The sequence below is a fragment of the Ascidiella aspersa genome, chromosome 2 (genome assembly GCF_963924565.1).
Source record: "Ascidiella aspersa chromosome 2, kaAscAspe10.2, whole genome shotgun sequence".
Taxonomy (NCBI): domain Eukaryota; kingdom Metazoa; phylum Chordata; class Ascidiacea; order Phlebobranchia; family Ascidiidae; genus Ascidiella; species Ascidiella aspersa.
In genome coordinates this window covers 28,600,736-28,614,470 of record NC_139448.1, presented here as the reverse complement: position 1 = coordinate 28,614,470, position 13,735 = coordinate 28,600,736, and the positions used below count along the sequence as shown (strand labels likewise).

At 34.7% G+C, this 13,735-nt stretch overlaps 2 protein-coding genes across 2 annotated transcripts; both read left to right on the top strand.

The window, feature by feature from the left end:
• Window positions 1-653: 653 nt before the first annotated feature.
• LOC146164712 (uncharacterized) lies at window positions 654-5,610 on the top strand. The gene is made up of 12 exons (XM_083380798.1): window positions 654-774; window positions 866-957; window positions 1,027-1,183; window positions 1,355-1,503; window positions 3,147-3,205; window positions 3,538-3,646; window positions 4,083-4,235; window positions 4,316-4,449; window positions 4,524-4,609; window positions 4,683-4,854; window positions 5,058-5,146; window positions 5,507-5,610. The coding sequence occupies exons 1-12, from the start codon at window positions 654-656 to the stop codon at window positions 5,608-5,610; spliced, it is 1,425 nt and encodes a 474-aa protein (XP_083236924.1).
• Window positions 5,611-8,986: 3,376 nt separating this feature from the next.
• On the top strand, window positions 8,987-13,246 carry LOC146164711 (uncharacterized). The gene is made up of 6 exons (XM_083382608.1): window positions 8,987-9,083; window positions 10,099-10,259; window positions 10,788-10,923; window positions 11,285-11,426; window positions 12,311-12,469; window positions 12,953-13,246. The coding sequence occupies exons 1-6, from the start codon at window positions 9,017-9,019 to the stop codon at window positions 12,969-12,971; spliced, it is 684 nt and encodes a 227-aa protein (XP_083238734.1). The 5' UTR covers window positions 8,987-9,016; the 3' UTR covers window positions 12,972-13,246.
• The last annotated feature ends 489 nt before the right edge of the window (window positions 13,247-13,735 follow it).

The following is a 13,735-nucleotide window of genomic DNA, read 5'->3' as shown; positions in this document are numbered from 1 at the left end:
AGTAGGCTACATGTCTACATGGAGCGGATCAACATTTTTTGTTTGATCGGGGCATAAAATGGTTAAAAGTGACGTCACCAAGCATCGTAAAAGACAGCGGGAAAAATTTGCGCATTTGACAAAAAAAAACGTTTAGAAGACTGTATTTTATAAGCGTCGAATATTGTTTAAAACCGCGTGCGTATCTTACTAAAATTTTAAGAGAGATGCTGCATTCTACACAATCGCTAAATTACATAGACGTTGTTGTTCGCGCAAAAAGGTTCTATTAACCAGATCAATTTGGCTAAAACTGCATCTTGGAAAGGGTCGGGGCATATAGCATAAAGTCACAGTAAAAACCTGTACAACAATACTTTCTAGCAGAGCGAGATACTTTATTGTACATTTATTTTAAAACGCAAACATAACTTATAAGTTCGCATTTTAGAAAGTTCCATGCCCGCGGGCCTGGGTTCGGACCACCCTGTACTAATACCTCAGTAAAAATATCTAAAACTCGATTTTACATGTAGATGTCAGTGATAAAAGTTTGTTTTATTTTAATAAACATAAAACTCCAAATTGCTATTTATCTTGAAATTCAAAAAAACGCCACAAACAAAAAGGCGATTAGTTTTAGCAGGCGTTTGTTTTAAAAGGTTTATTGTGATATGGTGTCCAGTGGTGGTGGTTGGACGTTGGTTGCATCTATCAACGAGAACAACATAAAAAGTACATGCTCAAGTGGAGATATGTGGTTCAGTCCTGGAGAAACTTTAGATGTTCTTAAAGGTAGTTAAAATGGCATTCAATCATTGTCCTACACTATATAAAGTATTATCAATATACGATTGTCCGATGAACTACCCGATTATTTTTGTAGATACCAGGAACTGGGAAAACAAAAATGTTTTCGGATCTGCCGGATATTCCACAAGTTTCGATTACAAAAGTCCCGCCTACTTTCAACTAAATGTAAGGCGAAATTTAAATGAGATCACCGCTATCATTATTAGGTATTTTAATAATGTACGTTTTTGTTAGGCTGACAATGTGATGATTAGTCACGTTCAGCAGCATTCTAGTATCAACAAAACGAAAGACTTTATTCAATATGAAACAACCAACAAGTTCTTGTCATTCTATGGAGGCAATTTATATAATCTATACACCAAACATTACCCACTTAAGCCCAAACCAGGTAAGTTATCCAAAATACCTGTTGACAAAAAGTTAAATGTATTTTTACTTTTTGTTCTCTATGACAGGCGTATCTAACTAAATTTGCAACTATTAGCAATTTTACCCCCTTAATCCAGTAAGTTTACCTTGATAAGTTTGAAGCAAAATGATACAAAGTTTTTTAATGCAGAAGCATACTTTAACGTCAACAAAATTCTCGATAAATTGGTTTTACGAGCATCTGAAGTTTCAGCCGAGATTCCTGATTTCTACAATTATCAATATGGAACCAGGACCCGCGAACTTACAGACGCCATGTTTACCAATTATGGAATGCAGGTTACAATTTATATGGAATGTTGTTTGTGCTTTTTGTGGATTATCAAATAGAAGATGAGAGCCCTAGAATATATTTTCCTATACAATGGTCTGTATAACCCACCGCTACTTTTCCTGACATTGACTCCAGATATTTTTTGACCATTTTTAATAACAGCAATGCAAAACTTAAAGTAAGTTTTATCTCGCTATATGCGGAATGACAGTGATTCTCAAACTGTGTACCTCAAGAGATTTTAAAGTGTGCCGCAGAACATTTCGTAATTTTGCAAAATAACATATTTGTGTTTCAAATTCCCCTTCAGCCAAGCACTGTGATGGCTTTCGGTGTACGAATTATACGTAAGCTTCAGAAGGGCTAGATTTTAGTTGTAACACACATATGTGTGCATCTTTTATCGCAGCCAAGCATTCGAGACTTAATTGAATGTACAATACACATGAAATAACCATTTGCTATTGGCCTACGTAACACATGATTTACTAATAAACATTAATTGATTAAAGATTCATTGTGCGTTACGAGCCGCACTAATTGTTCTAACATGAGTATGCGGTGCTTCAAAACCGGTGTGCTGCGGTGTATTTTTTTTTCCTTGCGTTTTTCCAAAAATTAAAAGTTTAACACACAGAAAAAAAAGATTTAGCAGGTATTTTGATTGCCTGCGATCTTTCTACTAAACTTACCTTCGTTATTTAAAACTTTTTTAAAACCTTTTTTTACCGTTATAATCACAAAAGTAGTAATTTGTAAATAGTTTTGAAGAAACTCAACTATGCCTGACGATTTGAGCGTCTAAACAATACAACTATGGTTTCCAACGTTTGGTCCAAAGCGGAACCCGAAAATATTATTATTCATACACCCGAAGCCCATTCCACTACGATGTAAAATAGTATCCATTTTGGTTTCTCCTTCCTATCGCATGTAATTATTTTTATCTTTGTTGTTGTTGCACAAATACCTTGGTTAGTGTTCGAAGACTATTTTAACATTAAATTCCAAAACAATTTTAGATTAAGTTTTATTTTCTTAATGCTATTTGGAAGCACTTAACATTCTCTGATCAGTCAACGTTGAGGGAGAACCGAGACAAGTCCAGAATGTTGAGCGGAATAAAATCCCAAAATTCGATGATACGTCAATATTTTGCGCCTTCGTTGCAACAATCTATTTACCCGCGGCGGCGGCTGCATTATACATTATCCCCCGTGTTTGTCATCGTTTTATGTGTATTTTAGTGTGCCGTTTTAGGTGTGCCGCCAACATTTTAAACTCTGTTGGTGTGCCGCAAGTGACGAAAGTTTAAGAAGCACTCTATAGAGCGGCTTTTCTAATTCGTTGCCCTCGGTACCCTTTGTGGGGTCACTAAGAAGTCTTCGTGGGGACATTAGCATTCGTATTTTTACGTCACAGTATATACTTTAAATTTAACAAATAACCATAATATTGCCAACGTAAACTATACAAGATAACGCCGAAAATATATTTGCAAACCCCGGAATGGACTATTGAAATAAATTTGCATAAAGTTAGCGCACATTTAGGGAAATTACAGAATATAATTTTAGAGACATTACAACCCATGTTTGAAGTAATATTATTAATATTCTTTAAATAATATTGTTGTTCTGTTTTATAGATATATTTCAACGATGGAAGCGGATGCAGTGTTTATATCGAATATGCTAAGGATTACAGGTTTCTGTTTATATGTACAATTATGACTTATCAAATAAATAACAATGTCTCAGTTGCTTAAAAAATGTCAAAATTCCAATAAGTTTCGTCTGTCTATTTATAACTAACACGCTATTTTTGTCACCTAACTGCGAATAACAAATTGAATAAACGTTTTATGTAAACAAAAATAAATGATTTAATAAAACCACGCATTGTACCTCCGTGTGAAATATCATGCAAGTATTATAAGAATATATTTTTTTCATTGCTAGCGATTTGGGTAGTTAGTAAAATGTACTGGTTTTGGGCTATATTTAAAAAATGTATTTTTCTGGCAAAAAAATATTCAGATGTCCAAAGCACAGCGTCGCCATTTCAAGTCGGAAATCTCATCCGTTCTTTTTCATAGCAGCAATCGCAAACATTGAACAGGACTACGTTTGGTCTATGTATATTCGGGTAAGTCTGTGTTAAATTGAACACCAATGAAGGGTTGAGTTCTTATGTATTCCATTTACAACATCCCATAGAGCTTTTATTTTTTAACAACAAAGATTGTGTTATATTCCAGCATTAGGTTTTACAGATAAAATAAACGAGTGAATGTATCTACTTAACGTGATGGCCTCAACAAATTGGAAATAGGGTCATTTAACTAAGCGAACCGACCTAATTCACAATTAAAAAAATACTATCAAGAACTAATGTAATGAATCGTTACTTACAGGGCTTGAGGCCAACACATTTTCTTATAGTTGTCTCTAATACAGTGATATTCGTATTTCAATTGTTTGCGGTCGTAGTTGTTAGTATAGCACCTGTCGCAGAATTTATACTACAATAAAAAATAACCACAAACCGCATTGCCTTTAATACGTTAAATATTTCTCTTTAGATTTATAGTTACAGACCAAACTCAGACTACAGGATAACATACAAAGGAAATATTACTCGTGGCAACTTCCAGATGGAATACCGATCAGATTGCCGTTACAATATGACCACACCGAGCATCTGTGATGTGTTTTACCTTATAAATAACACCAAGGTGTACTAGCACACTTTTAAAGTTACGGTACCTGTTAATATATAAATTGGTAGAAAAAATTCAAATTGTGTATTTTTAAGGAATGGCACTCTGGATCCGACACAAGTACTGATCGCCACTCGTATATACGATATTCTACTACCTATTATAGTTACCTTCGTCCATTAGGCAATAAATGGTCCAATATTCTAGTAGGATACACCATGTTTTCCAGGTTTGTATTAATACATAACTGTTTGTAAAAAATACCTGCTGTAAATTATCGTAAATAGTTCGTTTTCTTCTTAGAACTGGTGGTCAATTGGTAACAGAGTCTCAACTAAAAAAATCAATGACAAAGATATTGGAGATTGTGTCTGAAGTGGAGGATATAGGTATAGTTGCAAAATATATTATCATTGCCCAAAAGTGGAGGTCCCTTTAACAACCGTTACTGTTGTAATGCAGTTCCAGGATGTAGTTCTTCAGACGGTTTGGTTGTTCCTGTCACAATATCAACCGGCAAAGATGCTTTGAACTCTTCTATTCCACCTTCCGTGCCTAAAGCTACTCCTGGCTATCTTCAGTTTAGGAGCTATGGAATGTCTGGAAGCGCCTATGCAATGTGCCCTGGAGTAAAGTTAGTTAACGATTTTCTCTAGCAATTTCGCTATTGTTTCATATTACACGTTTAGATAATTTTAATAACAAAAAAATGCCACTTATATGTGATTAACCATCCTCGAGTTACCAACGTTTTTAGTTTATTTTTTATTTTTTATGTTATATTTGGGCGTGTCTGTTCTTTCCAATCATAAAAAAATGTAATATATTATTTTGTAGAGTTGATAGCTGTTATGGAGAGTTTGCTTGCATCGGCGGTGTGATGAACAGCACATCATTTGATAGAGATGACTGCAACGATTTTCTTAGTAAGTTAGAGATGATTTTTTGTGTGAAACATATCGTTTATTTTTGTCTAAAATATTATAAAATTACCAAGCAAAACACTAGCCGAATGAACTAACACTTGGGGGACAGTATGGCTTTAAAAAAACTCGATTAAAATAAAATTACCCACATTGTCATTAAAAATGTCAGTAATCAGCTGAAAAGACGTTTTTTAATGTATATCGTTATTTGCCCGTATCGAGCTTACGCTTTGAATAACTATAATTGAAACGGTAAAAAAAACACTCTTGTAATATTTACCTTAAAAAGTAAGACATTTTATTGATTAGTTTATTGCAAATTGCTTGGCAGTGGTATTTCATTTTTACTTAAATTTACAGACTGGGATGGTTCAGTTGGTGATAAAGTTCTCAACTCATCAGCAAACGGGTTTGCTCACTCACAACGTGACATCAACTCTACCATTATGATATTTTATAGGTGAAGCGTTATAGTTAATTTAAATCGGGTATCCTCAAATCCATGAAAGCCTGTAAACTTTCTTCTACGGGTTGTCTTTTCTTCTACGGGTTGTGTAAATAATTATGAATTGTTTGGCAAAATATTGGTGAACCGTCAAAAAAGGTAAATTTCTTTATTATAGAAATTTCAAGACACAAAAATAGGATATTGTGATAAAATCGATAAAGGGATTTTTTGTTCAGTTTTTAGAAGGCCTTATATTAATTGATTTTTCTATTCCAACAGTTACTTCAATAATAATTAAAAGTGTGTAATTGGCGTTTGTTAATTTTTATATTTAAAATTGTTGTCGTATACTGTGACGTTTAACTGTGATGCAACATTATTTGGTTAAACTGGTTTTAAAAAACTAAATGTTTTCAACTCATCACACAACAAAAATAAACAAACTGCTGTTAGTTAAAACAGATTTATTTAGCTATTTTCCAAATAATGTAAATCAATATCCTTTAATTTAAATAACACAATATTTCGCATTTTTCGAATGTTAGATATTTATGATTCTTACGTAAATATTACGCTAATTTAGTTCTTCAAGCTTTTGAGTGTAACTTATATATTCTATCAACTTTAAGGTTTTCGTTCATATATATTTTTTTAAACATTTTATGGTTGTTGTATATAAAAGTTGTCGTTTTTTTAGTTGCGTTCTTACAGAGTTATAATATGGTCATCGAAACAGCTATAATTTCTTTCGATTGTGCGTTTATTAAGCATGTTTGCTGATATAAGGTTTTCAAAACTTGTTCTGTGTATATCAGTGGTTCTCAACCGCCGGTCCGCGTCAACTTTCCTGCCGGTGTGCGAAATATATTAAAATTTTAAATCTCAACTGCAAATTGCAAGATGTTGAAGGCTTGTCCATCAAATTTAGAACGCCAGCTTCGTAATTTGCAGCGTTGTGACGTAGCATTAATGATCTACTGGGACTTTATGGTAGGCTACGTAATGCTGCAAAATTTGTGCCCAACTGGTTAAAAGTAGGCTAAAACTCGCTCAAGTCTTCAACTTGAAGACCATGTTGTATGTAAATAAACTTCAGTAGAACCACGTATAACACATGGTATCAAAAAGACAGCAGCAAATGGCTTATTAAGTTCAAGTTTCCATTATTTGCTTTTAAGTTGCATACTTTCGTCGTGTTTATATTTTGGGTTGATTTCGATATTTGAAGGTTCACCGGTCCACAAAATTTGTTTTGAAATTTTACCGGTCCGCAAGCTAAAAAGGTTGAGAACCACTGGTGTATATAGTTAGCATGCATTTTCAGTACGGTAATTATGTGTCTGGTGTTTACAATTTTAGCGTTTTTTCCAAGGATTAAACTATTGATTTTCTAAAGATCAAACCAGTCTTTAAACCTTTGAAGCTTTAAACTTCTTACAAAATACAAACAAACTAAATGAGCATAATTGCTGGAGCAGTGTTCCCTACCAGATAGACGGGGATGCGAATATTTTTTGCACAATGTGCATGCCAAAATGTGCAAAAACGACGCATTAGCAACAGATCGGATTTAACATTTAGCAAAAGCATCGAATGTAAAGGAGGTCAAAAACGAAAATATAATAAAGAATACATATAAAAGGGCTTTACTGTTCCATGGGACATGATAGTATACAAAGAAAACTCATTGTTTTCTCTGTGGAAAAGTATTGGCTAATAGTAGTAATAACTCGGTAAAATTAAAGAAACGCCTAACGATTTAGAATCTAGACGCTAATTGCCCAGAAAACATTTTTGTTGACAAAAATAAAAAATGTGGCATTTTTATTTGCATTAAAAACGAATTTGGTAATGAATTGCAATTCATAATCAAGCTACATTACAGAATCGTACTTAATGTACCCAAGGAACGTTGGAGTTTTGTTATTTTATGTTTATAGCTTTACGTACCCCTCCAAACAAAATCGTTACTGCTCTAACAGTAAAGTAAGGTTGGCAGCTTAAAAGCCATCTCTTGTTATGCAACGATGTTATGCAACGTTCTGCACGTATTTTCGTCGAAAGTCGTTAACCTATTCGAAACGACTAATCGCGTCCGGTTTTTGCGACGCCGCTTTGTAATTATTTTCTGCACGTCCTTAATTATCTTTCCAAAAGTTTTGACAGAATAAATTCATATTTCCTCAACATGAACCGAGGTGGCCTGATTTATAAGCAAATGTTGTTTCGATTCTATCTGGCCATATTGGCCAGGGCTGGATTATCCAATAAGCAAAATAAACACGGGCTAAGGGTACCAAGGGATTGGTGGCGCCACCGATATTTTCATAGCCGAATTTTCAATGTTTTTTTTATGTTCTTATAGTTAAACAAAAATCATGTAAATTAATCGTAACTCGATTATATTTTGAATATCATATATAGGGCGACCATAGTGTTAAGAGCTTAGGGCCTTCACAAAAGCACGACCCGTTTAAGAACTTATTTGAAGTGAAATGGTCATCATGGCATTACTTAGACATTGGTTATGAACCTTTTCTGGCCTCGTACCAAATTAAATGTTGCCGCATACATACCACCTGGTTTTAAAATGTAAACAGTTTGCTTAAATTTAGGTATACTTATTGCTTATGAAAGCCTAATAATAAATTCCAACTAGGTCAAAGCGCTAGACGCAACTTTTGGACAATATTAATGTAATATTGTTAAGCGGAAATACAACAACATACGACAGCCACAATAATGTCAAAACTTACAATATTTTAAACATTCTTCTCATCAAAAAATAAATAAAAATAATATATTTTTACGGGCAAACTTTTGACCTACTAGGAATACATTACCTTAAACAGTGCATTGTTGCGTGAAGTACTGTATTAGTATCGTTGGGCATCGGTGTTTTACAGCCAACCGGTGGAACGTAAATTAGTTATTTATTATGGTTTATGCAAATATTCATAGTAATGTTTAGTTAATATTTTTGAAATATCAAAATGACACGACCTAAAATAATCTCCCTACTCATAACTTTAAAGCTGTTCGAGTACCAAATGAAAAGGCTTTTATGTTCTATAGAACAACAATAGTTGCACGTGTCCACACAAGTCTGGAACCACTGTTTGACACAAACAGTCACATCAAAGTACTAAAAATCTGTCAGCATTTCTTAGCCGACAATAATTGACTGCGATTGTGGTCAGTCTGTACCAGACTTTGGTCACATTACTCAGTATACGAGTTTAATTAAAGATTTTGTATTCCGAAAGCAACACGAAGAAGCGGTTTCGTGACCACCAAATTATCGAAAACGTCGAGTTGGAAAGGTTCGAGGCTCGTCAGACTGGTATAAAAGCGTGACGCCGACTGCACTTTTCACGTTTTTTGTTTGCAAACTGCAATCGGGAACTTCGTAATTTGTCGACATGCTGTACTACGCCATTTTGGGGCTGTGTCTCGTGTTTGGAATGGTCCAAGGATCTTACTATACGTGTAAGTACAATAATTAAGTTCAAGGTGTGTTTTTGTATTCGTGCCCTTGTTATTTCAAAATAGCTGAATGTTTTTCGAAAATTATCACCTAACCTTGTATCTTCACTCGAGTTATGCGCAACAGTGTTCGTTATACAATATGTCAAGTGTTCCACAATAAATTTATAACTGGATAACTTTGCATGGAACACCGATCGAAATTCACTGGTTGAATACAAGGAATTTAATTAATTAACTTTGTAAGAAACTGTAATAACCAATTATAAATTTCCATTATAATTTGCTTTTTTTACGGTTGTGTAAGAATAAAACTCGTTGGATACAATATTGCTTATAAAATCTTAATTGCGTGGTCTGGCTTCTGCAATAAAGCCTTAACATCATTTTTTGCGCTCATCCAAACAGACCGAAGTACCATACTAACAAAACCTGAAAGTAAATGCTATGAGATTGCGTTGTTTATTATAACGCATTTATATACGCTTTTGTTTGGGATTGCGCAAGATTATTTTAACGAGTAAAATGTACCGTGCCTTAACATTGGTTGAAAAACACTGCTCTCGAACAATGGTCTCGGAGCCCCAATAACAAGAAAGCAGTATTTTTTTTTTCGATAAGCAATACATAAACTAAATAACACAAGCGATTAATTATTATGCTTTAAGTTATACGCAATGCCAGAGAACTGCGGACACACATGTGAACCAAAATGAGGGTTAAAATTAACCAAAAATGAAGTTGAAATCAACACGTGGAAGTTACCACATAAAACTTTTTTTTAATTTGTTTTAACAGTTTTATTTAACTAATTAGACCAAAATTAGACCACGAGCGCATAAAACCACTAAAACTGCAGAATTTGGTGAGTGGTAGCGACCCCATCAAAGGTTGAGGCTGCCCCAGACGTTATCGTGACCCATGGTTTAGTTTGAGACCACTGCTCTACTATAGCACACTGATTCGCGAACTTTTTTAATCTAGCTGAAGATGTGTTTTTTATTATTTTTGCGCATAGACACCTACAATAACCTTGGATGCTGGAAAGACACGGAACATCGCGCAATTACGAGTTTGGAGGGATCTGTGCTTACCGGGGATCCAAGAAGTCGCTCCAGAGCGATCGAGATATGCGCAAAGGCGGCTGAAAGTTTAGGAGCGGAAATATTCGCAGTTCAGGTAAAAAGTTTGCCAATTAATTTTTTCTATTCGCACTTAAAATACAAAACATCACATGTTTACCGAATTTTTACGAGTGTGTTTATAGAGGAGGATGTTTGCTTGTTAATCCAAAGATATTTTTATGGCGCTACTTACAACTTCCAGGTGTATAGCGCCATTAATATTAGCTCTTGTACACAGGGGCATCATGCAATTGTAATAAACATAGGGCGCATACAAAAAAAATAATGAAACGTTAATGCGATAGTTTTTCTTAATATTACAGTATTGTTAAGTTTTGCATTTGGCAATATGCGCGCTAAAGCATTAGTTCTCTGGGCACATGCTAAAAGTGAACAACAGATAAGCGTTATATTGTCAAAAGTTAAGCAGGTCGGAAATTTTTTTTCTCCAACTTGAGTTTTACACCAGGGTTATTATATCTCCAGCAGTCCCGTTAGTGTGTTGGTTTTTCGTGACGTATTTTGGTAAAACACTTGTTATTCTTATAGCTGTGACCTTCAAATTGTGCTTGTTTTTTCGCAGTACGGTGGCCAGTGCTACGCCTCAGTAACAGCCCGCGATACCTACAGGAAACACGGGCATTCAACCGCTTGTCATGCGGATGGAAAGGGTGGCACTTGGGCCAATCAAGTCTACGAGATTCGGAGCGCCTCCGTCTGTAAGTGGTTCGTTTCAGAAAACTGGTATCAGAAAAGGTTTCAATAAGTTTTCTGAAGCAATGTTTTTCTTAAAAACAGGATAATTTGACCGAGGTCGTCTCGCCATATAGTATCAGATCGGCAATATTGCCTGAAGCATTGGATATTAGTTTCGTGATAAAATACGTTACAGAAATTGCAAAGGCAGTTAACACGTGAAAAAACGCGTTTTGGCCAAAAAAAAACAATGGCACAAATCACACGGCTTAACTAATTTAATAAGCTGGACAACTAAATAATAACAAAATTGCCAACACCTATGGTTTAGGCTTACTTCGCTTTATAAACCCCTTAATGTGTTGTGGGTAATTCTCTTTTTAGTTACCCTTCTTAAAGTCGGATGTTACGTGGACAAACATGAAAGAGCAATGGCTTCACTCGACGGCTTAGACAAGCGACTGGACGGCGATGCAACGACAAGGGCAGACGCCATAGAAAAGTGTGCCGAAGTGGCATATTCACGGTTCGTGGACTATTTTGAATAACCCCAAACAAACAGTAGCGCTAAGAATACGAGAAACTTGTTGGTTTGAGATTTTTTTTGTTGCTTCTTAAACCCTAATTGATTATTATATATATGATCCAGTGTTGTAATGACTTAAGGCCCAGTCAAGTCATTTGCAAAAGTAACAAGTCAAGTCCCAGTCCAAGTCAACGGTTGCCCAAGTCAAGTCTCAGTTGAGTCGTTTTGAGAGCAAGTCACTTTCAAGTCATGTCATAAAAGTAAACTGTTAAAATATTAAAATTGGTAAACCCGACAATTTAACTAACAAACAACACAAACGCAATATACAGCAATAAAAGTGTGAAATGTGCAAAACTTGAGATAAACACTGAATTTCAAAAGTGATTTGGCAAAATAACTTAAGTCCAAGTCAAATCATTTGTCCAAAAGACTTAAGTCAAGTCAAGTCATTTGAAAACAGTGACTTAAGTGCACTTAAGTCAAGCCAATTACTTAAGTTATTACAACACTGATGTGAGCAGACACCGTATCAGTCGGAGGTCTTGGGTATAGTTGAAAATAGCTTCGGTGTTCCAACACATACTAAACGTTTATTCATTAAACGAAATGTTACATTAAACTCATACTCCTTTTTCATCGCTTTGAAATTACTTCAACGTGTAATTACTTTGTCAGATTAAATTTTAACAGTGTCTCCCCAATAGGTTAATCTGCGAAGTTACAATCGCTGGATTGTAATGTTTTGAAAACTTTGATTAGTCAGCTTTCTTATAGAGTAACGAACCTTTAAGTGACTTTATAAAAGGCGATTCAAATAGTGTTGCCACAATTCGTCTTTTCCTGAGCAATTTATTTAAAATTTTTTTTACATTTCGTCACAGAGGTTACGCCGTGTTCGGCGTGCAATTTGGCGGCCAATGTTTCGGCGCGCTCGACGCGCAGTACACATACGACAAGTACGGGAGTGGCGGCGGCTGTCATCCCAATGGCAAGGGCGGAACTTGGAGGAATCAAGTCTACGCTGTTTTGCAGGAATCCAAGTAAGTTTTAAATTGGTCTGAATCCGATTACAAGTACGTTCTGCACAAAATCATTCCAAAAAAGTCGGCCGAATGCGCTTAATAACTTTGAATCAGAGTTGGATCAATTACATTAATTTAGTTCAATAACAATTATATTTACTCCCTTAAATGGTTCAATTAAATTACAATACAATTACATTAAAAACTGTAATTAATTACATCAATTACAAGTTTCCGCATTAAAACTTCAATTTTCTCAATATCAATGTATTGTGCCAAAATTTTAGCAACTACAATTACAATTATAATTACACAAAATGAAAATGTCTCAAATACATTACAATTAAAAGTACATTAAAACCTGTAATTAGTTACATCAATTACAAATTACAAATTATCCAACTCTGTATTTTGTATGTTAGCTGATTGTGAAAACTTCATTTTTCTATGCTTGGCCAAAAACTCTTACCATGGGTGCAACCGTAAATATATTACTTTCAGGATAACCTACGGACTATAAAGTCATAAGCTGTCTTCGGACGTCGCCAGAAGATTGTTCAATCATTTTATGCGCTTTCATTCAACGTTTAACGACATTTGTCTTGCATCTTTAAGCTGGCGACATATCGTTTCTTTATTCTCTGTTTAATCTGCCAAACTTCATAACTCGCCGTCATTACGAATATGATTGTATCTTCGCAAGTCAAATTATTGAAATTGCACAATAATTATATACACGATTAATATTTTCATTAATACTGCTCGTCACTGCAATGTTTTCAAAACGTTGACGTTAATAAAGTTCCATAGTGTCATCAATTTTCTGGTATAACTACGTTGAGTAGACAGAAGCTCTATTAAATTGAGTTTTGAGTTACAGCAGAATTGCTCGAGAACAAGACAGTCTCGCAATACTTATATTTAATCGAAACGTATTATATTGGGTGTATAATATGGTAACCATAGCCAATATATAACTTGGTTAGACTAGGCCTACCATATATCCTCTTTTAGGAGGCAAGAAAATGTCCTCTTTAGGTGCTGAAAATATGGTAGCCCTAGGTTAGACTAGCATATTATCTTCATTTTAAATAAAAAGCATTGGAAATTAAGAATTTAGGCATCTACAAAGGTTATAAAGCGTTCTCACAAAGCAGTTTATTTTAAACCTTAACCTAAATTTACCTTTTGTTTCATAGTAACGGTTCGCAAAAGTTACCGCAATAATATTACTTTACCATTATGTCACAGCGTTTATCGCTTGCGGTTTAGACTAACAAACTA

Bases quoted from the DNA above. Each gene is read 5' to 3' on its own strand.
- LOC146164712 (XM_083380798.1), top strand. From the start codon at position 654: ATGGTGTCCAGTGGTGGTGGTTGGACGTTGGTTGCATCTATCAACGAG. The intron at 1,504-3,146 runs GTTACAATTTAT...TCTGTTTTATAG, and splicing joins TTACCAATTATGGAATGCAG to ATATATTTCAACGATGGAAG. The intron at 4,855-5,057 runs GTTAGTTAACGA...ATTATTTTGTAG, and splicing joins GCAATGTGCCCTGGAGTAAA to AGTTGATAGCTGTTATGGAG.
- LOC146164711 (XM_083382608.1), top strand. From the start codon at position 9,017: ATGCTGTACTACGCCATTTTGGGGCTGTGTCTCGTGTTTGGAATGGTC. The intron at 9,084-10,098 runs GTAAGTACAATA...TTTTGCGCATAG, and splicing joins CCAAGGATCTTACTATACGT to ACACCTACAATAACCTTGGA. The intron at 10,260-10,787 runs GTAAAAAGTTTG...GTTTTTTCGCAG, and splicing joins CGGAAATATTCGCAGTTCAG to TACGGTGGCCAGTGCTACGC.